Source organism: Kogia breviceps, chromosome 10 (genome assembly GCF_026419965.1).
Source record: "Kogia breviceps isolate mKogBre1 chromosome 10, mKogBre1 haplotype 1, whole genome shotgun sequence".
Lineage (NCBI taxonomy): Eukaryota > Metazoa > Chordata > Mammalia > Artiodactyla > Physeteridae > Kogia > Kogia breviceps.
Window position 1 is genome coordinate 661,625 of NC_081319.1, and position 23,282 is coordinate 684,906.

Consider the following 23,282-nt stretch of genomic DNA (forward strand, 5'->3'; position numbering starts at 1 on the left):
GTGACCAACATCAGGAATGACAGAGTGGACCCCACCTACATTAAACAGATAATGAAGGAATACGATTCTACACTCATAATTCCACAACTCAGATGAAATGGACCAACCCCTCAAAACAAAGTGACGTGGACGGTGTTCCTGACCGTCCACCTGCTTCCCTTGGGATCCCGTCCACACTGGGAGGAGCGGCAGGTGCTGAGGACCAGAAAGCCCTGCAGGACGGGAACCCAGAAGCCCCGGGGTGACAGTAACAATCACGGTGGCCGCGGCGGCAGCAGCCCCTCCCTGAACGTGGGCCGCAGGAGGTGAGCGCCTTCTGAAGGCCACCGGCGAGGGGTGGGGCCAGGGGCAGCCAGGTCTCAGGCGTCCACCTAGCTGGTGCACCCGGCGCCCGCATCCCAGGACCCCTCCAGCCCGGGCTGGTCACCCTGTGCCGTGCCTCTCAGATGCCAGCTCCTGTTTTGCGCCACCACAACCGACTGAATGAATCACGTGACTGTTAAATAAAATCCAACAGAAAAAGAGTTTAAGTTTGCTGTGCTCCTTACCCGCACAGAAGGCAGAGCCGTCACAAATGTTGGAGGTCTCCCTAAACGGGCTGTCTGTGCCGCTTACGTCATGGTGGTCTCGGCTCAGGACCACCGGTGCCTGCAGCGTGGGAGGACACAAGAGGTCAGCTGCCAGTGTCCACCGCCCAGCACAGGGCAGAGATCCAGGGACAGGGCACACCCGACGCCCTCTGGGTTCCCCTGAAAAGCAGGCCTGTGGCGGGAGGAAGCACAGGGTTTCTGACGCCCCCGTGGCTGCTCAGAGACGCGCTCTCCGGCCGTCCGGAGCCCCGTGTGCTCTCCAGGCGCTGGGTCCGAGTCTCCCCAGCCCCACCCACACTGTCACCACACCCACTTTAGAGAGAGGAAAACGGAGGCCCGGAGAGGACAGGACACCTCCCCAGTGGCACAGGGCTGTAAGGGACAGCCTGGCGTTTCGACGGCACTAGAGGTCTCGGGGTTTCACAGCTTCAGTGTCCGAGGAGCTGCCCTGACCTTGAACAGGCCAACTATGCTCCCCCCCTTCACCTTTGCCCTGAACCACCTGTGCAGTATTCCGGCACCTTCTGGATACTCAGGCCTCTGCTCTGCGTCTGCAAGGCAGAAGGCCATCCTGAACCCCGTCACCCCACGTCACCACGTTCACTTTATTCACAGAACTCGGCACCACTGAGAGCCTCTGAACTGATACCTTTGCCTGCATGTCCAAGTGTCCTTCCACCGGCACCAGGCAGGACCCTGTCTACCTTGTCCTCTGCACAGCAGTGTTGCAGCAAGGCTGGCACCAGGGTGTGCTCAGGAAGGAGTGGGGGGGAGGGAAGGAGGGAGGGGAGGGGGAGGAGGGAGGGAAGGGGAGAGGGAGGGAAGGGGAGAGGGAGGGAAGGAGGGAGGGGGAGGAGGAAGGGGGAGGAGGGAGGGGGAGGAGGAAGGGGGAGGAGGGAGGGGAGGGGGAGGAGGGAGGGGGAGGAGGGAGGGGAAGGGGAGGGGAGGGGGAGGGGGAGGGGGGAGGAAGGAGGGAGAGGGAGGGAAGGAGGGAGGGGTGAGGGGAGGGGAGGGGAGGGGGGAGGAAGGAGGGAGGGGGAGGAGGGAGGGAAGGGGGAGGAGGGAAGGACTAAGACGCTGTCTCTGCCCTGCCAGCACTGTAGCACCACAGCAGAAAGTGCGCATGCACTGAGCAAGGTGGGCAGGGCCGACCGGAAACGGGGAAAAGCAGGGAAGGTCGTCATGGTTCGAGAGCGACAATTTAACAAATCCACATGAAACACTCGTGGGAAAGCCACGTTCCGAGGTTACGGGAGCCTCTTTTCTGCTAAGAGGTCCAGACAGGGCCCCTGTCTGCCCCGAGTCCCACAGCAGGGACCGAGTCGTCAGAGCCTGGGTTTGAGGACGGGCCTGGGCTGGCCGGGTGGGCAGGCGGGGGAGCCCCACCCAAGCACAGGACAGCCCACCTTGATCTTCCCACAGGCGATGGCTTGGTTGAAGGCCGTGGCGATGGCCACACGGCCTTTCTGGTCCGAGTACAGGATCCTGGCCTGGGAGCCCACCACCTGCGGAGGGAAGGGTGAGAGCCGACTGACGCGGGGCATGTGCTCGGGAGACACGTCCACCAGCAGGCAGACGGCCGCCCCCGGGGAGGCAAGAGGCAGCTCCAGGGTCCAGCACTCGCGTCCTGCCCCGCGGGTCCACGTGCAGTCCGGGCCCCCAGATGTCCCTCCGGACCCATCCCCGCAGGCTTAACTCCCAGGGGCCTCCGGGACCCGGACTCGGCTGCCTCCGGGGGTGTCACCTCTTGTGGGCGTCACCCCGCTCGACCCCTCCAACCGGAGTAAGCTCAGCGCCCCCCGAGGCGTTTTGATGTGTCTGCCTGGCTCCGGCGAGGCCCCCAGAACCTCCTGAGCGAGTCTGTGAGGAAGACGCCGCCGTGCTCATCACAGGCCCCGCTTTACAGGGGAGGAAGCGGGCCGGGGAGGCTGCGCCCCCGCGCGCCGCCACCAGGATGCAGCCCCTCTGGAGCTGGGGGGCAGCCGCTGCGGGAACAAAGGCGCCCGGAAACGCCAGCGTTGTCACTGCTAGCACCGCAGTCACTGTTAGCACAGTGGCTCTCAGCCGGGCGACATCGGGGAAGAGCGTGGACATTTCAGGTGCCGCTGGCACGGGCAGGGACGCTGCCAGACCGCGCTCCCCGGGACCAAGAATCTCCAGTCCCCGGGCGCTCGAAGAGGTATTAGCGCCCATGTGCGTGGCGGCGTCATTCCCCGTAGCCAGGAGGGGGAAGCAACCCAGTGTCCGTGGCCGGTGATGGACAGACAAGGCGTGGTCCATACGCACAGGGAACGTGATTCAGCTTAAAAAGGAAGGAAATCCTGACGTGTGACGACAGGGCTGAGCCTGGGAGACACTGAAATAAGCCGGACGCAAAGGGACGGGGTGGGGGTGTCCGACAGGGACAGAGTCTCAGTTGGGGAGGGTGAGAAAGTTCTGGAGCTGACGGTGGAGACGGTCGCACAACAGTGTGTACGTGCTTAACGCCACTGAGTTGGACCTTAAAAATGGTTCCGATGGTAAATTTTATGTTATGTATATTTACCACAATCAAAAAAAAGGCAGCTGGCCCCAAATGTCAGCAGTGCCGAGACTGAGAAACCCTGGACTCTGGCTCCAGGGCCCAGCAGGCGAGTGAGGGGAGGAAAGACCTGCCTGGCCCCGGGTGCTGCCCCGGAGCCCAGGCCCCCTTCTGAAAGGTCCTGGGCTTCTCTGTCCAGTGGCCCCCGGGTGAGGTGGCCAGTGGCGACATCACCTAACTGGCCCGGCCAGCAAGCAGCACCTCACCCCGGGCACGGTCCACCTGCCTGCGCCCTAACCCCGCCAGGCGGAGCCCTCACCAGCCGGTGCTGCGAGGCCTCCCGGATCCAGCGGATGCTGTCCACGTACTGCTGCCCCACAGCCGGACTCACTGCAGGGAGAGGGGAGAGGGTGTCACAGGCACCGGCAGCCCCTGCCCCACGGTGGGGGTGGCACAGACCCTCCCTCGCGAGGGCTGCAGGGCAGAGGCGTCTGTGTCCACAGACGGAGCCACGGACAGCCTGGAGCGGCTGTGACACGGAGACGCAGAGGGGCCAGGACACGGGGGAACAGCGCAGACGGACACAGGGGCAGCTACAGGGAGCCAGAGTGCCGTCACCAGGCACCACCCAAGGGTGTGCCCTGTGCCCACGGGGCCAGGCAGGGGACCGTGTGTCCAGGCCACCCGGCGCCGCCAGGCAGGTGTCTACTGGAGCCGCTGGGGCTCACCCATGCGCCAGCATCTCCTATCAACAGCCTCACCTCCACCAGCAATGGCCTCCTCCAGCACTGAAGTGGCCAGCTGATCCGTGACCACCAGGTCCTGCGGGTCCCCGGACGTGCACACCCAGCGGAAAGGCCCAAATCCCTGGGAGAATATGTCCCTGCAAGGGCAAAAGGCTCGTCACCCGGGGGCTTCCCAGGCTGGCTGCACCCCCTGGCTGGGGTCCCCATGGTCCACGGTCGGCGAGGCCGCAGATGCTCCGGAACCGAGGAGGTGAGGGCTGTACGCCAGCCGGGGGGCCGTGGGGGCCTGTGTAGTGAGTGGGGCGTCGGTGTCCACAATTGCTGCCGGAAGCCCCTAAGCCCCGAACTGCACAGTAACTTCCCCCACCCCCCTCTGTCCCCTCGGTGTCCTCTCCCCCAGTTCCCGGCCCCCCTCTCAAGAGCTGTACCATCTCTGGCTGCAGGAGCAGGAAGAGCTGGGACACAGACAAGCAGACATTCCTTAAATTGCTGCTGGAGACAACCTGAAAACCAGGCCACTGAAACTAAACGTCGGGACAAACGGTAAGTTTAAAGCCAGATCTGCTGTAAGTGGGCTGACCTTCCGAGGGGACTCCAGGCGGAGAAAAGCAGGGGCCTCGCTGGGCTCCCGCGCCCACTGCCCCCTGGGGTCCCCCCAGTGGCCCTGGCCCAACTCCGGCCCCTCCCCTCCCACAACGAGCCTCAGAAGGACGCGGGCCTCTCTCGCCCCCCTGGGGTCCCCTGCTGTGCAGACCCGGGGCTGCTTCCCCCCCCCCCCCCCGACCCCAGCGGCTCAGGCCCGAACTCCGCCCTGTCCCCTCCCTCCGGCCGCTCCCCGGTCCCTGCTTGTTCCGGCCCACGTGGCCAGGAAAGCACACGGGCTGCAGGGATCAGGCCCTCCGCCGCCCACTCGGGGCTCGGGCGTGGCGATCCTGTTCTCTCCCCGAGGCCCTGCACAGGGTCTCTCCTTTTCAGCTCCTTACCCCCTGCGCTTTGGGGTGGAAAGCCAGTGACCCGGTGCCGTGACCACTTGGGGCCGCACGTAGGTCTCAGCACGTGGCCTGAGCAGTAGGAAGAGGAGGAGATCCTCAGACCTGCCCATGCCTAGGACAGACACTGGAAGGGCCCGTCACTCACCCCATAATGTGCTGGACGTACGAGGGGTAGCGGAACTCCGTCCTGTTGGCGCCCGTCTTGCCCACGTCAGCCCCTATGCGCAGAGACCCAGCATCACCTGGAGAAACCGAGGCCCAGCGAGACCAAGGCCCCGGCAGGGCCAGCTTCCAGAAGGGACACGTGGAGCCAACCCACAGGCCACAGTGCCCCGCCCGCGAGGCCTGCAGAGAGGGGACCCCCATCCCTTCTCTCTCACCTGCTCTCTGGGCCTCCAGGAGGAAGGCGTTGCCATAGTCCCAAAAGAAGAAGTTCTCCTGGGCCAGCCTGTTGATGGCCGAGACGTGCCTCCTCAGGCTGCGAGAGGTGCGATCAGTGGTCAGCTCAGCACTGCCCGCCAAGGCTGTAACCGCAGCCGAACGGAACCCCACGAGCCCCACCTCCCTGCCGACTCTTCCCCCGGCTGACCCCACCCCTCCTGACCCCACCCCCTGCTGACCCCACCCCTCCTGACCCCACCCCCTGCTGACCCCACCCCTCCTGACCCCACCCCCTGCTGACCCCACCCCCAGCACCTCCTTCCTGGAAGTCACCGTCCCTGCCGGCTCCTCAGGTCCCCCTACCCTTCAGGACCCTGCAGGCAGCCCCTAAACTAGCGCCTACAGCCAGGCGCCGGGCCCAGACTCAGTGCTGAATAAGCAACTGCCTCTTGCAGAAGAGCCTCAGGCTCCCCTCCACCAGCACCTGCTCAGCACTCACAGGTGCTGGAAGCTGCCCCCCCAGTGTTTTGCAAACGTCACCCCAGTCTGTCCCCAACATACCCACAGGCCAGGGAGCCCATGACCCCGTGTAACAGAGGAAGAGACAGAGGCCCAGAGAGGTTAAGGGTCTTCCCGAGGCCACACAGCTGCCCCAGGAGAACTGGGCAGAGGCCAGAGCCTCCCAGTTCTAAGTTTCTGCAGGTCGTGTGTGCCCCCCCATCCCTCCCCCGAGAAGCCCCGGGACCTGCATCACCTTTCCTGGACCAGGGCTTTGAAGGCGGCAGGGTCGGAGGCCATGAGGCCCTGGGCCTCTGAGAAGCCCAGCTGCACGGGGTAGTAGCCACCGTTGAACGGGTTGTGGCAGGATGTCTGGTCTGACCCCAGGTCCACCAAAAGCTCCCCCGTTGTGTCCAGTTCATGGACCAGGCGCTCCCTGGAGAGACTCAGGCGGTCAGGGCGGGGCAGGCAGGGCCGGCGCCCGACCTCAGGGTCCAGCCAGGGGGGCGCGCAGCGTTTCCCAGCCCACACGCCCAGGAGTCAGGCACGGAGGCTCATCCTGCTTTCCCTCTGGAAAGATCCCCGGCGGGAGGGCCGCCTGGCTGGGCAAAGGCTGCCGCGAGCTCGGCCAGGATCCGGGCCATGAAGGCCGGGAGCAGAGCCTCAAGTTGACACTGGAAGCCTCGTGTCCCGGGAGCAGCTGGCCCGGGACCTTGGCTGGGGGGGCTCACCTGGTGTCCCCAAGGCTGCCACCCCCCCCCAACTTACCAAAGATCCACCACGTTGCCATGGTAACCAAGGCTGAGGGCCTCCTTCCTCTTCCTCGCTTCCCTGGAAGGGGCAAGGGCAGGACAGATGGCCCCATGGCACCTGCCCACGGCTACCCAACACACAGGCCCCAAGCTGGTGGGGATGCAGAAGGCCCAGGAGGCACCCAAAGCACCACGTGTAAGTGTAGGCCTGAGACGCAGGGACCCGTGAGGCGTGTCTTTTGAGGACCCAGGCCTGAGGGGAACAGCAGACTTGAATGCCCTCGGGAGGACTGGCTGGCAAAGGTGACAATTCCTCCCCACCCCAAGGTGGAGAATGCCATTAGCAGAACTAGGGCTGTGGCGGCGAGGACTCTAACAGGGATCTTTGTAGAACTCGCTCAAGGCGATCCTTAAGTCGCAGATGTCACTGAAGGTGACTCTAAACATTATTTGCGGGACTTCCCTGGTGGCGCGGTGGTTAAGAATCCGCCTGCCAATGCGGGTGACAGGGGTTTGAGCCCCGGTCCGGGAAGATCCCACATGCCGCGGAGCGGCTAAGCCCGTGCGCCACAACTACTGAACCTGCACTCTAGAGCCCGTGAGCCACAACTACTGAGCCCACGAGCCACAATTACTGAAGCCCGCGCACTTGGCAGAGCCCGTGCTTGGCAACAAAGAGAAGCCACCGCAGTGAGAAGCCCGCGCACCACACTGAAGAGCAGCCCCCGCTCGCCGCAACTAGAGAAAGCGCGCGCACGCGGCAACAAAGACCCGACGCAGACAAAATAATAATAAAAAATAAATAAATAAATAAATAAATAAACAAACACGATTTGGAAAAATAAAAGGACAAAAAATGAAAGCCTATTTGGGGGAAAGAGAAGATGTGAACACATGAAAGCCCCCCAGACACGCGAGGGTCGCCATTCCCACCCGCATCTCCGCAGCTCAGGGCGCAGAAAAGCGACCAGACAGCTGCTTCAGGCGTTTGCGACACTGATGTGGACTCTGTGTGTGGTGTGCGTGTGTGCGTGTGTGTGTGTGTGTGCAAATGGGCACGTGTGCTCCAGATGCACCCACGGGATCGGAGCCAGACCAGGCGAGACCCTTCATGCTGCACTAGGAGGCTGGAAGTTCTCCTGTGATTAATGCAGAGTTTTCTGCCAGCTTTCAAAGATCCGTGTCCAAAACGTATATCCAGTCTTGGTAATGGGAGTATTTCTCACACTCTGCGTGTCCTTGAACATTTTTACATAAGCCCCCTGGAGACCCTGGGCGAGCCTAATTGCAGCAGGTGGAGCCCGCTGTGCAGAGGCGAACTCCCCACACGGGGCTCAGTTCTGCAGAGCAGCTTCGTTGAGAGGATGCTTCATAAAGGGCACCTGATCAGCGGCCTCCAGGGCGGCCCTGCCCCGTCCCCGCTGAGATAGCCGAGGAGACAGCACGCAGCGGGGAGGGGCCCAGCGCCACAGGAGCAGCCGAGACCCCCTCGGGGAGGAGGACGGGCCTTGCAGAACCTGACGGGGTCCTGTTGAGGAGAAGCTCCACCTCCCGGGGGCGGAGCAGATCCGAGCAGCACCTACTGTGTGCCAGGCTCTGGGCTGGGCACCGAGGCACCACGGGGAGAAACGCAAGACATGCTCTTTGCAAAACTGTGGCCGAGCGTCGGGGTCACCGAGAAAACTACCGAGTCTGTTAGGCCACGTGTCTGGGCACCACGGATGCACACGGGCTTCCCCCACGCTCGCGGAAGGGACCAGCGGGGAGCAGAGGTTTAGAAGTTCCCAGCCCGGTCTCCCCCCGAGCCGGACACTGTACCTGAGTCTTTCAATGCAGCGGTCCAAGCTGTCGGTCACTTCCATCAGCCAACCTTGCTTGTGGCGTTTCATGAGGGCCGCCCCATCCACCTGGGACCACAAGGCGTGGGTGGGGGTCACCCCCTTTCCCCACAGGGCCAGGTAGACCCTACGAGCCGCCGTCGGTACTTACGCCCCCTCCCGCCTCGCACCGACAAAGGGGTGAATCACATCCTACCTAATCACAAGTGCCCTCCCACCGCCTCCAGCCTCCCTCGCGGATAACAACGTCCCTTCGGTCCCCTACTGACTGGTGAAGTAAAAGAAGGAGTTTCTCAGGCATTATTTTCCTGCTAAAATAGAGTCAGCCGTAGCTGGCACTTCTCCTTTTCCCTGCCCTGAATGTAGATGGGACGGCTGGGGCTGGGGCAGCCACCTGTGTGTGCACCAGGGAAGCCCCAGAGAATCTAGAGATGTTGACCCTGAGCCAGTGCCAGCCCTGCTGGTCACATGAGAAAAATAAAACCCTCTTTGCGTAAGCCGCTCTCGTTGGGTTTTCTGTCACCTGCAGCCAGGTGGGTTCCTGACAAGTACACCTGTGCATGTCACAGGCTTCCTATCAGCCAAGGGCCGATCCCACGGGCGCGTGCCCCCACGCTTTCCTCACAGCCACCCTCCTCTTCGGCTCCCTTCCTCTCTTCCTGCCGGCGGCGCTCTCCCCGGGCCTCCCCCGACCGACCGCTCTGTCCGATATGGCGGAGCCTGGCTCGCTTATTCACAGGCTGTACTCCAGGGCCCCAGGGCAAGGGAAGCCAGGCCTCGGGCTGGCGGTTTCACGGCACAGTGTCGGCAGGCACTGGCCCTGGCAGGTGATGAGCTCTTGGAAGGCAGGGGCGTTCGCTGCCCTGGGGACCCAGGCTGGGAGGCTTGGGCGGTGAGGGCGAGAGAAGAGGGGGCGGGCGGGGGTGGGGGGCCCTGGGGGAGGGCGGGGCGGCGCTCCCGCCAGCTCACCTCTGCAATCACGCCAACGCACCCCACGATGACGGCGGCTTTGGCCTGAGCCCCACTCATCCCGCCGAGCCCGGAGGTGACAAAGACCTTCCCGGCCAGGTCCTGGACGCCCAGGTACCGCCGCCCGGCGTTCAGCACGGTGAGCTGCGGGGCGATGACCCGGGTTCACGATCCACGCCAGCCTGCCCGCCCCCCCCAGGCCCGTGGGCAGCCGTGGCCCGTCTCTCACCACTGTGCCGTGGACGATGCCTTGGGGACCAATGTAGCAGTAACTGCCCGCCGTCATCTGGCCGTACCTGCCCACAGAGGGGGAAGCGGGGTGAGCCGGTGCCTGGGGCCCCGCCTCACGTGGCCTAAAATGCACTCTCGAGCCGCTCCTGCAGGAGGAGACCCGGGGCCGGGGCCACGCAGAGCGGAAAGGGCCGCGGCCTCCCGGCAACACCCCGAATCCAGACAGCCTGCGGGGTCCCGGGACGTCCCGACACCTTCACGGGGGCCGGGGAGGGGAGCTCTGCCACCCGTCAGGGGACACCGGAGACTCGAGTGCGGGCACGCAGGGCAGAGCCCAGCGCACGGCGCTCGTTTTGCGCGAGCGGTTATTGCTGGCTGAGTGAGCGCTGTTTCTGGAGCTGTGTTTCCCCCAGACACAAGGCCTGTAGGGGCCTTTCCATGTCAGCGCCCGCAGACCTTTCGTGGCTCCACAGTCAAACCCGTCAGAGGTCGCAGGGTGTGCCCTCTCCCCGTCGGTCCGCCGGGCGGCTCGGCTGGGCCACAGGACGGGGCTGCAGTAAGCGACCTCCCTGGCCCTGCCGTGCCCTCCAGGGTAGAATCCAGGAAGGGGGTGCCAGGGCATCAGGGCAAACATTTAAAATACTAACAGACAACATTAGTATTTAAAATACAAATAGATTTTAAATACATTTAAAATACTAACAGACAGCATTAGGATACTAATAGATCACATTCCAGAGTGACTGTCCCCAGCAGGGCGTAAGCATCACATGATAATTATCCAACATTTGAGTTTTTGGCAGTGTGATGGAAAATTCTGCTGTTGTCTTAGTTTTTTTTTTTTTTTTTTTTGTGGTACGCGGGCCTCTCACTGTTGTGGCCTCTCCCGCTGCGGAGCACAGGCTCCGGACGCGCAGGCTCAGTGGCCACGGCTCACGGGCCCAGCCGCTCCGCGGCATGTGGGATCTTCCGGACCGGAGGGCGAACCCGTGTCCCCCGCATCGGCAGGCGGACTCTCAACCACTGCGCCACCAGGGAAGCCCTGTTGTCTTAGTTTTACTCTTCCCTGAGGGCCACTGAGGTCAGGAGACCCTAGAGGCTGCTGTCCCCCAGTCACTTTCTGGACCCTCTCTCCTCTGGGTCAGGCTGCATCCTGATTCCAGCAGATCCCATACCTGGGACAAAGCACTGGACCATTCAGAACCTCTGCTTCCTCTTCCATGAAATGGGGAGTCATGACCTCTGCCTCGCAAGTTCGTGTGAACATGACAGGACGTAAGAAAATCATGCTGACGTGATAAACACCTACCAGGGAGGCGGGTGAAAGCATCGGACCCCGCCGCAGGGCCTGTTCCCTGGCTGGGAACCCATTTTAAGTCCTTCTGATTCCGTCCTTTGTCCCACCTGAGACCACTCTTGGGGGTAAAATCTTGAGGTCAGAGTTGTCTCCATTTGGGACTTTGACTGCAGTCACTGGACGTGGCCCTCCCGTGCCCCCAGCCTCGCTGTGTAGACCCTGACACCCCAGCCTGTGGCTGCCTGTTCCCCCCACGCACCCCCCACCACGGAGGGGACCGGTTCCATTTCTGTCAGCCTGATGGTGAAAAGGCCTCGCCCTGGTCAGCACTTCCCCGATTCCTTATACAGGTAACCCCTTCCCACCTCTGTGGTGATTTGCACCTTCCCTTTGGTCAACTGCTCGCAGAGCCTGGGGTCAGCCCTCAGGGGCAGCCAGACCAGGTCTGACGCTGCAGCTCTGCCCCTTGAAACGTCTGTCCTGAGCCTGCAGGACAGGAGCCCAGGGGCTGATCCACGGCCGCACGCAGGCCGCCGAGCAGACACCAACTGTCCCCCTGCTCCCGCTGGTACAGAAGAGGTCGTCAGGCCTCATAATAGGTAATAGTAACAGCAACTTATTATATAATAACAGTAACGACTTATGACGAAGGAAAAAGGTAATTGGGTTTCTGAGCCTTCTTCCTCCACAAAATGGGTTAATAAGGGCCCCGAGCCCAGAGGCTTCTGCAAACCCTAGAACAAGTGCCGGGGACCATGATTACAATCATTCATAGGCTCTCGGCCCGAGGCCCCCGGCGGGGTGGCCCCCAGCACGGAGACTTGCTCACACTTTACGTGGTTACGATGCCGGAGCACCGCTCCCGGAGACCCACAAACGCGTGCAGATCAGGCATGTCCTGGCTCGTTCTTTACATTCCCAGGACACTGGGAACAACCCAAACCAGGTGGCAAGTGAGCTAAATAAATAACAGCGCAACTGAGCACTGCCGGGGCAACCGAGCAAGTCGGCCCGAATCCCGAGGAGGGGACAGGCGCAGGGGGCGTTGTCCCTGGCTGTGCAGCCCCCCCCGCGGAGCGTCCGCACACGCACGGGGGGTCGGGCAGGACACAGGAGACGTTGTGAACTGGGGCGTCTGGGCGGGAGGAGGTTCCCCTCTCGCTGTGGCTCCTTCTACAACGTCTGAGGGAACAGCTCCCATTGGAGCGTTAATGTGACAGCGCTCGGGGGCTGCACAGACACACGCATCGTCAGAGCTCACAGAACGGAGCCCGTGACGTGTGCGTTGGTGCATTTGTGACATGTAAATTTCACTCCAAGACCAAAAAACCCTGTGGGGACTTCCCTGGCGGTCCAGTGGCTAAGACTCCGTGCTCCCAATGCAGGGGTCCCGGTTGGATCCCTTGTCAGGGAGCCAGAACCCACACGCATGCCGCCACTAAGAAGCCCGCATGCCGCCACTAAGACCCATCGCGGCCAAATAAATAAACATTAAAAAAAGAAAGAAAGGGTTTCCCTGGTGGTGCAGTGGTTGAGAGTCCGCCTGCCGAGGCAGGGGACGCGGGTTCGTGCCCCGGTCCGGGGGGATCCCACGTGCCGCGGAGCGGCTGGGCCCGTGAGCCGTGGCCGCTGAGCCTGCGCGTCCGGAGCCTGTGCTCCGCAACGGGAGAGGCCACAACAGTGAGAGGCCCGCATGCCGCAAAAAAAAAAAAAAAAAAAAAAAAAAAACTAAGGACAAATACTGAATTCCAGGCAACAATATCTGCAGCTTACTTTGAGACGCATCAAAAAAATGATCGTGGATCTAGGGATGGGAGGATAGACAGACAGGAGATCAAGTGAATTTAGTAGCATATTAATCACAGAATGTTGGTGTTCCCTGTTAATTCTGTCAGTTTTCTGTATGTTTGAATCCGATCGTAAATTGTTGCAAAAGTAGGATTTAAATCGTATGTTCACTTGCTCACACCTATATGAAAATGGTAGGCGTATCTATGAAAACTAGCGGGAAATACATAAATGCGAAACCGTGCTATAGAGCTTTGATTGTGAGGGCTTTTCAAAGTTGTAGTTACTATTGCTGCACTGCCTTATCATAAAGCCTGGCGAAGGCCGTAACATAAGCTGAAACAGTACTTACATCGTCACCCCCATGGCAAAGAGCTTCTCGTACTCCATCCTGGAGGAGTAGTTGGGAATGACCTGCACAAGAGGGCTGGGCTGAGGGCTGGGGGCAGCGCCGTGCCCTTGGGGACGATGGCCCGGCGGGCGTGCGGGCACCTGGCCCTCCCCGCTGCCCGGGGACCCACCATCCCATTGGTGATGACCAGCCTTGGGGCCCCGGGGCTGCTGGGGAAGAGGCCCAGGGGGTGTCCGCTGTACATGACCAGCGTCTGCTCCTCGGTCATCTGGGACAAGTAGGACATCGTCAGCCAGAACTGTGGGGAGAGCGAAACACGGGGGGCTCTGTGAGCGGGGGCCCTGTACCAGCCCCAAGTCCCGCCGCCCCCGCCCCCCCCAGGCCCTAGCTGTCCTGCCCAGAGCCCTCTACCCTCCGGTGGCTCTCCCTCAGGACCTCCGACGTCCCCAAGTAGCCTCCAGGGCTGGGATCTCAGGCATCAGGGAGGCAGAGCCCCGAGTCCTGAGCCTGGTCTGTAAGGTGCTTCCAGGCCAGAGGATGTGGGGGAAGAAAGGCCCGGGGTCGGGGCGGGGCCCGGCCACACGGTCCAGCGTACCTGAGCCCAGTTGCTGAACACCTGCCCGTTTCCTCCGTAGGTCACGAGCTCCTGGGGAAACTGGGGAGGACACGGTGCGGTCTGAGAAGGGGGCCTGGAAGGGAGGCCCCTGCCTGCGCCGGGCTCAGGGGCCAGGTGGCCGATGGCCCCCCAAGGACGAGTGGGGGGCAGGGGCGGAGCCAGAAGGGGTAAGCCCCGGGGACAGCGGCCCGCCCGTGACCGGGCAAGAGCGCAGCCTGGGTGAGCGTCAGAGCTGGCTCTGGGGTCGGTGTCAGGGGTGTGTCTGGGGCCGCGGCCGAGGAAGCTCCCGCCACCACCCGGAGCGGTCACATCCTAGGACCCTTCCACCCTCAAGTAAAATACTCAGGGACCCCCGAAGCCTAACCTTTCTTGAATATGGGTGTCAGAGGTACAGACTGGCGCTCAAGGACGCCAGGAAAGGCACGTGTGGCCTCCGAGCGCTTGAGCCGCAGCCCGTCTGACAAGGTCTAGGGGTAAAACGTACCCCTGGTTTCAAAGACTTAGTAGGAAAAAAAACCTACCAAATATTTATATTGATGATTACATGTTAACTGATAATATTTTGGATATATTGGCACAAACTACAGCATTAACTCTGTTTCTCTTCAGTTTGCACGTGGCCATTAGAAAATGTAAAATTACACGTGTGTCTGCTGTAGCGGCGCTGGCGCCGAGGTGCCGATGCGGCGCCATAGTTACCGAAGATGCAGCTGCTGGAGGCGCCCCGGGGAAGGGGATGACGTCCCCTCTGCACGGCCCTTGCAACTTCCCTCAAATCTACCGAGAATTATTTCTGAATGAAAAGCTTGGGAGCAGTTCACGTGTTTCTCCCACTCCGCTTCCACCGCCGGCCCCCGCCCCCGGCCCCCGGCCCCCGGCCCCCGGCCCCCGGCCGTCACCTGGGCCACCGCAGGGTCCAGGTTGTTCATGATCATGTGCATGACCGCCGCAGCCACCCTCGTCCGGCAGGGGTACTGCTCCACCGGGTAGGCCCTGCAAAGGGGGTGCAGCTGCCAGGCCTGACGACGGGCGGGCACAGGCGTCCTCCCCGCTGAAGCTCGGGCCCAGCCTGGCCTGGGCGCAGAGCTGGACGGCAAAGCCCTGGCACCCCGCAGAAGGCGCCCTGGAACTCCCGGCAGGAGGTGGTTCCGACGCCCTCCTGCTTCGTGCGGGCGCTCCCCCCGCAGGCCGCCCTCCCTCCGCAGTGGGCAGGCTCCGACTGGGATAAAGCGGAGACTTCAAAGCAGAGCTGAAGCCTCTCCTCCGGGTGGCCTGGATTTGTCCGTCCTTTCCTGCAGGCCGTCAGTGCCCCTGGGCACCAATGCTGCAGTGGGTGCCGGGCCAGGAGGCCCAGACAGGAGCCGGGGCACGTGGCTCCTGCTTTGTGGGGGCATTGCAGACAGTCTGCGCTCCTGGCATTTCCAAGAACAACGGTGCTCAGAGTGTGATGCCCGGGTAGGGGCAGCATCTCCTGGGGACGGTGAGGAAGGCAGATCCTCCTGCCCGGACCTGGCTGCAGCCCCAAGCCTGGCCCAGGGCAGATGCATCCATGGGCCTCCTCGTGGGAACAGCCTGCACCTCCCCTCCCCGTGCCCCGACCCCCAGCAGGGTCCCTCCAGGGAGCCTCCCACTCTGGGCCCCTGTGAAGCTGTGCCCGCCGCACTCACTTCATTTCAATGTCGGGGCAGAAGCGGTACATGTAGATGTGCCCGTACAGTCGCAGCTCCTGGGCAAACTCGGGGGCCAGCAGCTCCTGGGTGTCCGGGGGGAAGTACCGAAGGGCATTCCTCAGCGCCAGCTACGAGCGGGGGAAGGGGAGAGAGGTGAGGGTGGCGGGGGTTGCGGGCTCCAGGCCAAGGCCTCCCCACCTGGATTGGCCTCTGCTCTACTCAGAAGCCCAGGGCCCCGTCCGGAGACTGCCCGGTCCTCACCCCAGGCCAGCCTACCATGATGCCTCCTGCAGGAAGCCTTCCCTGACTGCCCTTCCTGCTTCCCGTCGGCAGCCCTCGAGTCCCTCGCTCTTCTGGCTCACCGGGGACCAGGCTGCTTGACCCAAGGCGAGGACCAGAGAGGGGCTGCCCCAGGCCTGTGGCTCCAGCGGCAGGTACGGACTCAAGGGGGGGGGCAGGCTGACAGGCCGGGGCCGGAAGCAGCACCCAGCGTGGCCGGCAGCCTCGGGCGGCACACAGCTCCGGGAGGCCCAGGGCAGTGGCTGAAGACGGGGACAAGCGCCTGGGCCTCTGGGGTCCATATTACACCTCGATGCAGAGGTTGGGTGGTTTTTTCTATCAGTGTACAGCTTGTAATCAGAGCTTGCCAAGACAAACTGAACATTTACAGAAATGTTTCAAAAGCAACGTGTCACACACACACACACACACACACACACACTCCACGGGAGGCTTGACCTTACTACACGGACCCTAATACATCTACCCAACTGTAGCTTCTTTTATTTCATTTCCTAACGCACACTGGTTCCGACCCCCTAAGCCCACTTCACAGCTGGTGGGCTATTTCTCCTTGTGTACAATGTCCATCTCAGGATTGGTGAATTTCTCTTTGTCCCTGAAATTCAGAAAATCAGCCCGGATATGTCTTCATGTGGACTATTCTACACTGGGGTTTCTTTTTGTTTTTTCAACGATAAACTGTCTTTTTACCCAAAATTTCACATTTTTACTAGTTCAGCAAAGTTGCCTTCTATTACACTTTTGCTCAATAACTTTATCTTCTGTGTCTGAATTTACATAACAGGCCTGCGGTGACTATTTCTTGAGTGAAAAAATTAAAAAAGCAGCAGCTCTGCTGGCCTGGATTCAATCCTCCAGGCTCGAATGGGGGCAGTTCTCGGGGTCAGGACGAGAAAATGCAACTCGGACAGGCGTGTGACCTGGCCCCGGTGGGATGAGACGCAGCCTCAGCAGAGGAGGCCCCATGAGGACAGGCCAGGTGGAGAGGCGGCACGGTTTCCCAGTGAGCTCGGACAGGCAGGCACAGCTGCCTACCCGGTCCCGCTAAGCACCGGCTGGACCAGCCCGGGAGGCCGCGTGCCTGTCTCTGCGTCCCTCGGGACGCCGGCTTGGCCGTGTCGCTGGAAGGACTAACGAGGTAACGAGCACGGCCCAGCACGTGGTGCAGCGCTGCGCCCTCCTGTTCCTGTAGAGACGCCCAAGCGAGAGCCTGGGGCATTACTTGCTTCTCCTCCTCCCCAGCTTTGCGGCTTCCTTGTTAAAAGGTCTTCAGTTTACTTCAGACGCTACCAGGAAGAGCCCGTGGGGGCCATACTTGGGGATTCAGCCCCGGGGTCAGCTGGCACTCATGCCGCAACGCTACCACCTCAGCTGCACGGCAAGTCTGCCCTGGAGGGTCTGCTGTGTAGCACCTGGATTTTCAGAGGTGAGACTGTGGCCTGTTAATCACAGAAAGCAGTTACAGGTGGGCTCTTACTGGCAAAATCAGAAGTATCTAAGGCACATAAACTGGAGAGAATTCTAGAGACCCCTCCACCTCCCCGACCTTGACCTCACAGGCATAAGAATCGGACAAGCTCAGTGGCCTGTACCCTTAGGGTCATGGGATTATTTCATAAAAGTCCCGTGTTCAGCCATTGGGCTGGAGAATTGTGGGTGCCTGATGGGATGGGGGACAGAATTATGGCCCCCAAAGATGTCCACACCCTGTTCCCCGGGAACACGTTATGCGACCCGGCAAAAGAGACTTTGCAGATGTGATGACGGAAGGGTTTTGAGATGTCAGCTGACCCTGCCTGTCCAGGGCAGCCCTAGTAATTACAAGTGTCCTGCTGAGAGGAGAGGGGAGAGTCAGAGCGAGAAAGAGGGATTTCAATGTGCAGTGCTGCCAGCTTTGGAGACAGAGGATGGGCCCAGGAGCCCAGGAACGCAGGCGCCTCTGGAGGCTGGAAAATGATGCAGCAGGGCTGGAGCTTCAGGAGTCTCTGAGGGGAGAATCCTTCCCTTTGTCTTATCCAGCCTGCACACCTTACCTCTCTGACCGTCAGCATCCTCTTCTGTAAAATGAGCAGACGGCCCCCACCTCACAGGGCTGTTCACCTGGCACCTGGCACACACGGGCCACTGGGGGGCCAGCTGCCAGGACGACCGTCTGCACACTCATGGCCTCCACGCCAGGCCCCTGTCCACCTGCCCCCCAGGAGCTCTGCGCCAGCCCTCGCTCTCTGTGGGCAGCATGCCAAGCAGCAAGTCACACTCCTGCTCCGAGACCGTCATGGGCTCCTGACACGGCACAGACTGGTAGGAATCCAGGCCCCCCAGTAGTCAGGCTGGGCCCGGCTCTTGAGGTCGGACCCCAGCTGGGGCCTACGTGGGGCCCCGTCCACCCCAGCTGACTTTGCACAGGCCCGTCTCTGCATCTCCGCTCACTGCCTCCTTCTGTCTCACGTGCCCCGCCGCTCAGATCTCCAAGTCTGGGAACCTTGCCCCTGGTGCCAAGACCCCCTCCTCCAAGAAGCTTTCCTAGGTTTCTCCTGCCTGCTGAACTCTTGGAGGGTGTTGGTTCGGGCGCTTCGCACATGGTCTTGTTCACTCATTCAACAAACAGCTCTGGCATCACTGAAGACCCAGAAGTGAGCCCCACAGAACCCCACCCTCAAGAAGCTGAGGATTATGGTCAACAGTGGTGGGAGGTCTTCAGACCTGGGATCTCAGGTCCAGCACAGCCCCTGAGGGTGGGGCACGCTTTGGGGAAATATCGGTAAGAGAAGCTGCACGTGGGGAAGCGGGGATGCCGAGGGCGTCTCTAACAGGACGTGACGAGACCCTCCCTCTGCACTACAGTCCCACAGTGACCGAAACGCGGCAGCCAGACCATCCTCTGCGTTTCAACAGAAATCCACTTAAAGAAGAACAAAGAGTGAAGCACGTTTTCGTTCATCCAAACCACGAAAAACAGCAACAGTTCAAACAATGGGGCAGCTCCAAATGCACCAACAAGGAACAGCCTCAAAAGAAACCAGCCTGGGGTTTGTTTCCCTGGTGGCGCAGCGGTTGAGAGTCCGCCTGCCGATGCCGGGGACGTGGGTTCGTGCAACGGTCCGGGAGGATCCCACGTGCTGTGGAGCGGCTGGGCCCGTGAGCCGTGGCCGCTGAGCCTGCGCGTCCGGAGCCTGTGCTCGGCGACCGGAGAGGCCACAGCAGTGAGAGGCCCGCGTACCGCAAAAAAGAAACCAGCCTGTATGGAAAGCTTCCACTTATGCCTTTAAGAAGGACGGAGACACAGGACACACACACCTTGTGCGCACATAGAAAGTGTCTGGAGACACCAAAAGATTATAAAACTTTATAATATTTGACTTATCTCTTAAAACTGCCTTTAAAAGCTTATGTCAAAATTCAAAGGGACATATAAATAAAACAGAAAACCAGCCACAGGAAAGCGTAAAGCCGGCCGCCGAGGAAGCCGTCCCTGGGTCTGGGCCTGTCCAGCAGGAGCTCTCGGGTCCTCTCGCAGGTCCCGGCGGGGAGCGGACGCGTGGGCTCTCCAACACCCACTGCTCCCCCCGCCCGGCCGGCGACCTTCACTTCAGTCCCGCCGGGACACCGTGGGCCACGGTCCGCCCAGAGCCCACCCCCAGGCTGAGGGCTCAGCCCCACCAGACGGCCCCGCTTCAGACGCCAATTACACGCCCCACTGTCGCCTGTGCTCCTGACCAACCAGCCAGAAATGGGGAGCCCACGCCCCTCCTCGGGTTTAATAATTCGCCAGAATGGCTCACAGAACTCGGGGGCACACGGTGGCCGGTTTACTATATAACAAAGGATGTGACAAAGGGTACAGGTGAGCAGCAACCCTCGGCGGGGGTGGGGGGAGGGGCAGGCGTCCCCCGGCACCCCCACGTGTGCACAAACCCAGACGCCGCCAACCCTGTAGCTGGGGGATTGGGGAGGCGGAGGCACGACGGGTCATTCACTCCATTCCCGGCCCCTCACGTTGAGATTTCCAACGTGCAGCCCCGGCTTGGTCTCTCTGGTGACCAGCCCCGACCGGGAGCCCCCCGGAGTGGCCTCCTACCGCCCAGGGAATTGCAGCAGATCTAGGAGCTCAGTGTCAGGAACCCGGGTCAAAGACCAAACAGCAGCAGGAAGGGGGAGGGGCACAGATCAACACGCCTATTTCTCCTTGTCCCCCAGGGCCAGCTAGCTGCAGGCGCCCCACGCCCCGGGCACCCGCGCCGAGGATTCAGCCCCTTCCACAGCTCAGACTCCCCGGACCGCGCGTCTCCGCACTCCAAGGGCCCGCGTCCTCCAGCTGATTCCATCACCGCCCATCAGGGTGTCCCCCGGGGTGCGCAGGCGGCAGAGCCCTCTGGGTCCCCACACCCAAGGTCGAGGCATTGGCGCCCAGCAGGAAGGTGACCAGGGCGGAAACTCTAAGGTCCGCCTGGTCCGCCCGCCAGCACCTCCAGTTTGCACGCCCCGTGCCCCCCCCTCCCACGGCCGCCCCGGGAGGGCAGCAGCCTCTGTCCGGGGCGGCGGGATCCCTCTTTTAGTCTCTGCGCTCACTTGTATTTGCTACTTTCCCCCGCGGTTCCTGAAGTTGTCAAGCCATCCTCAGTAAAGAAAAACAGGAGAAAGCGCTTTCTCTGCGCATTCCAGCCGCCTGCACACACCTGTGTCACGGTCAGGAGGGGGGCACCTGGTGGCTCAGGCTCCGGAAGCTGGGGCAGGACGTGCAGTCCGGCTCCTGCGCTCACTTCGCCTTCCTGGGCTGGAGGCGGCCACGGGCCCCCGCTTCCTGGCTGGGTGATCGTGAGCGCCAGGGTCCCTCCCCATCAGTAAATGGGGGCCGGAGTCCTACACCCCAGGGCGGCCGCTGGGCAAAGAATGAGGGATATTGGGTGTGAAGGAGTCTGGCACACCCGGCTCACGGCAGGGCGTGGGCACTGCCCAGCCGGACCGCCCAGAGGGCAAACGGCCCTGCAGGAGGGGGCCCAGCCTCTTACCTGCTCCTCAGCGGGGCTGAGGCCGGGGGTCCTGACCGGGGCGTGGGGCACCCCGGCCCAGCGTCCACGGTTCTCTGGGAGGGGCCGCAAGGGCAGGCCGGAGCACAGCGCCTGGAGGCTGGACATGGCTGGCGGAGTCGAGGCGGAGACCCACTACGTGCGGGGGCCCCGGAGAGACTAGGCCGTCGAGGTCCAGCTGGGCGGGGTCCTCTGGCTCTAGGCCCACCTCTTCCAGCCCCTCATTGGTCCCCGGGCCTCCGGAAGGAGCCGTGCGTAGGTCGTAGGTCGTAGGTCGTAGGGTCACGGCCCCCAGGCTGGCGGCCCGCAGTGTTGACCTGGGGGCGGTGTCCTGGGAGCGGTAGGCTCCCTGCCAGGGACGCCTGGGTGAGGGTCCGTTTGTCCTTCTAGTGGGGTGCTGGCCCTGAGCGGTGTGTTTTCTAGGACACAGCATGGGGAGCGCTCTCGTGTTCGGGTTCGTCTCGTGGGGGAGTTACACCAGGCAGGCGACGTGGCGTTTGTGTCTCGATGACGGGGGCGCCCGTGACACTGACGCGGCACAGAGCGTGGTGCCCCTCGTATCCCTCCTCCCTGCCCCCTGGGTGACAGGGGTGGCGGGAGCCCGGCCGGCGGCAGCTACGCCCCCCTCAGCCCCCACTGAGGCGCCCGCTGCCCCACCCCTTCCCGAGCTCTCGGCGAGGCCCCATCCCACGAGCGCCTCTGGGGGGAGGCGCTGCTCCTTAGCCCCGCACTCCGGTTGGGGGAGCTGAGGCCCCGGGGCCACTCGCACAGCCAGGAAGAGGGCCCCCTAGAATCCCAGGGGCCCGGGGAGGCAACACACCTGGCTGTGAACCCAGCTCAGCTGCTGGCCAGCCCTGCGGCCTTGGGCCAAGTCCCAATCCACACAAGGCGTGGGAGGCACGCAGCCATTTAGGTGAGCGCCCAGCATGGGGCCTGCACTTGGCACGAGAGCAGGAGGCTGACACCTCCCGATGGGTGTTCCTCGGAGCACCCCGTCCCCTCAGCGGCCTGTGGGGCCCACTGTCCCGTTTCATAGGTGTGGAAGCTGCCCAAGGCCACACAGCTAGTCCTGGTGGAGCTGGGATCGGGGCCCTTGGAGCCGAGGGGTCTGGCTCCAGCCGCCCCTTGACCTCCCAGATCTCCGGCCGGGCAGCGAGCTACTCTGTGTCCACGTGGCGGGGAGGCTGCCTCGGAAGGTGAGCAGCAGACACGTACCCAGGCTCGCAGCCGTCCATCCAACGCTCTCTCCAACGCCAGGGACTGGGCAGTGTCCTGGCCCGGCACCGCTACGGGCACTGGGGACAGGCCCCTGCCTGGGCCTGTAGGTCACTCAGCTGTGACCGCCAGCGGGCTGTACCTGCACCTCCCGCTCAGAGGGGGGCGGCAAGGGCTGGAGAATCGCCAGCCCCCTCCCCGTCTGCTGGGGAGCAGCTCTCTGCCAGCAACAGCGGTGGGCAGATACCCCAAGGCCCTCGCCCCGGCAGGGCGTGGGTGGAGGTAGCAGCTCTGGGGAGCCCCTGGTAGGAGTGGGCTGAGCTGCCCCGCAGGTGTCCCCACCCCATGTCCCCAACAGACAGGCTGTACCGAGACCTCCACTCAGGATTTGCTTCTGGGCGAGGCCTCAAGAGAAGCCACAAATCTAACACTTTTTGTGAAATCTCACTTTTAAATGTTTGCAACCAATTAAAAACATTTTCCGCTGTCCTGAACGGAAGCGGGGACTGTATCCGTGTCCTGGTTGTGACCTCGTGCTACAGACAGTGGGGGGAACAGGGCACCCGGGTCTCTCTCTCACTATTTCTTACAACTGCACGTGAATCTACAAGGATCCCCAAATAAACAGTTTAATTTTTAAACACCCTAAAAGCTATTTAAAAGCACTGGGATCTCACAGATGTTAAATATGGCTGCCAGGTAAGTTGGAACCTGGCTATACCACTCATGAGCTGTAGCTCCTTGGGTCAGTTCCTTAGCCTCTCTGTGCCTCAGTTTCTTGGTCTGTAAAATGAAAGCGGTAACAGTAGCTACCACGTGGGATCTATCTGAGGGTTAAACGAGGTAGCACACGTGAAGGTCTTAGAACAGCGCCTGCACAGAATCAGCACCAGATAAGATGTTATTTTTCTAATTGCTGCCACTATCAAAAAAGCAAGGAGCAGAGCAATGTAGTAGCACAGAAAGCAAAGAAAACGTATACACGTGGGCATGAACTGTCTCTGAAGGATCCACAAGGAACTGGGAGAGAACAGGAGGAAAGGAGACCCTTCCCTGTAAGACTGGTGCTTTTTTCCACATTGCCAGGGCACTAAATGCCACTGAACTGTACACTTTTCAATAAGTAATTTTATGGTATCTGAATTTCACCTCAATTCAAGAGAACTGTGGGGTTTTTGAATTTTGCTCCATGGACAAACCAAATAAAATGTGAAACTAACAAGGAGTAAAGAAAGGCAGGCAGGCCCTCAGCATGTGCCTCCCTGGGCCTCCGGCCTTGGGCTCCTGGTGCTGGCCGTGGCCTGTCCTCTTCAGCGTCGAGTGCCTGCCTTAGTCTCCCCTCCCGTCACTTCTAGTGGCTACTCCTGTCCTGGCCACGTCTCCTCCTAGCACCTGGTGACCAGCACTGAAAGCCCAGCCCTGCCCGCCTGGGACCTCCACCCAGGCCACACTGGGCCCCAGTCTCTGCCGTGTCACCAGCAGGCCCATCAGGCCTT

General features: G+C 61.7%; 1 protein-coding gene across 4 annotated transcripts in view; it reads right to left on the reverse strand.

Annotated features, from left to right (window-relative positions):
* The window catches only part of UROC1 (urocanate hydratase 1), a 42,271-nt gene that overhangs the window by 8,307 nt on the left and 10,682 nt on the right, over positions 1-23,282 (reverse strand). For 2 of the 4 annotated variants that reach the window (XM_067043260.1, XM_059078141.2), the window contains exons 1-17: positions 20,554-20,679; positions 15,239-15,369; positions 14,471-14,564; positions 13,551-13,610; positions 13,125-13,253; positions 12,956-13,017; positions 9,517-9,583; positions 9,288-9,431; positions 8,299-8,387; positions 6,497-6,559; positions 5,985-6,164; positions 5,230-5,327; positions 4,995-5,067; positions 3,873-3,994; positions 3,431-3,501; positions 1,997-2,095; positions 549-648 (exon numbers count right to left, since the gene is read on the reverse strand). In XM_067043260.1, coding sequence (XP_066899361.1) covers positions 549-648; positions 1,997-2,095; positions 3,431-3,501; positions 3,873-3,994; positions 4,995-5,067; positions 5,230-5,327; positions 5,985-6,164; positions 6,497-6,559; positions 8,299-8,387; positions 9,288-9,431; positions 9,517-9,583; positions 12,956-13,017; positions 13,125-13,253; positions 13,551-13,610; positions 14,471-14,564; positions 15,239-15,369; positions 20,554-20,679 — 1,708 coding nt within the window. Of the gene's footprint in view, positions 1-548; positions 649-1,996; positions 2,096-3,430; positions 3,502-3,872; positions 3,995-4,994; positions 5,068-5,229; positions 5,328-5,984; positions 6,165-6,496; positions 6,560-8,298; positions 8,388-9,287; positions 9,432-9,516; positions 9,584-12,955; positions 13,018-13,124; positions 13,254-13,550; positions 13,611-14,470; positions 14,565-15,238; positions 15,370-20,553; positions 20,680-23,282 lie in introns of those variants that run through there. The other 2 variants (XM_067043261.1, XM_067043263.1) reach the window with 1 other exon arrangement.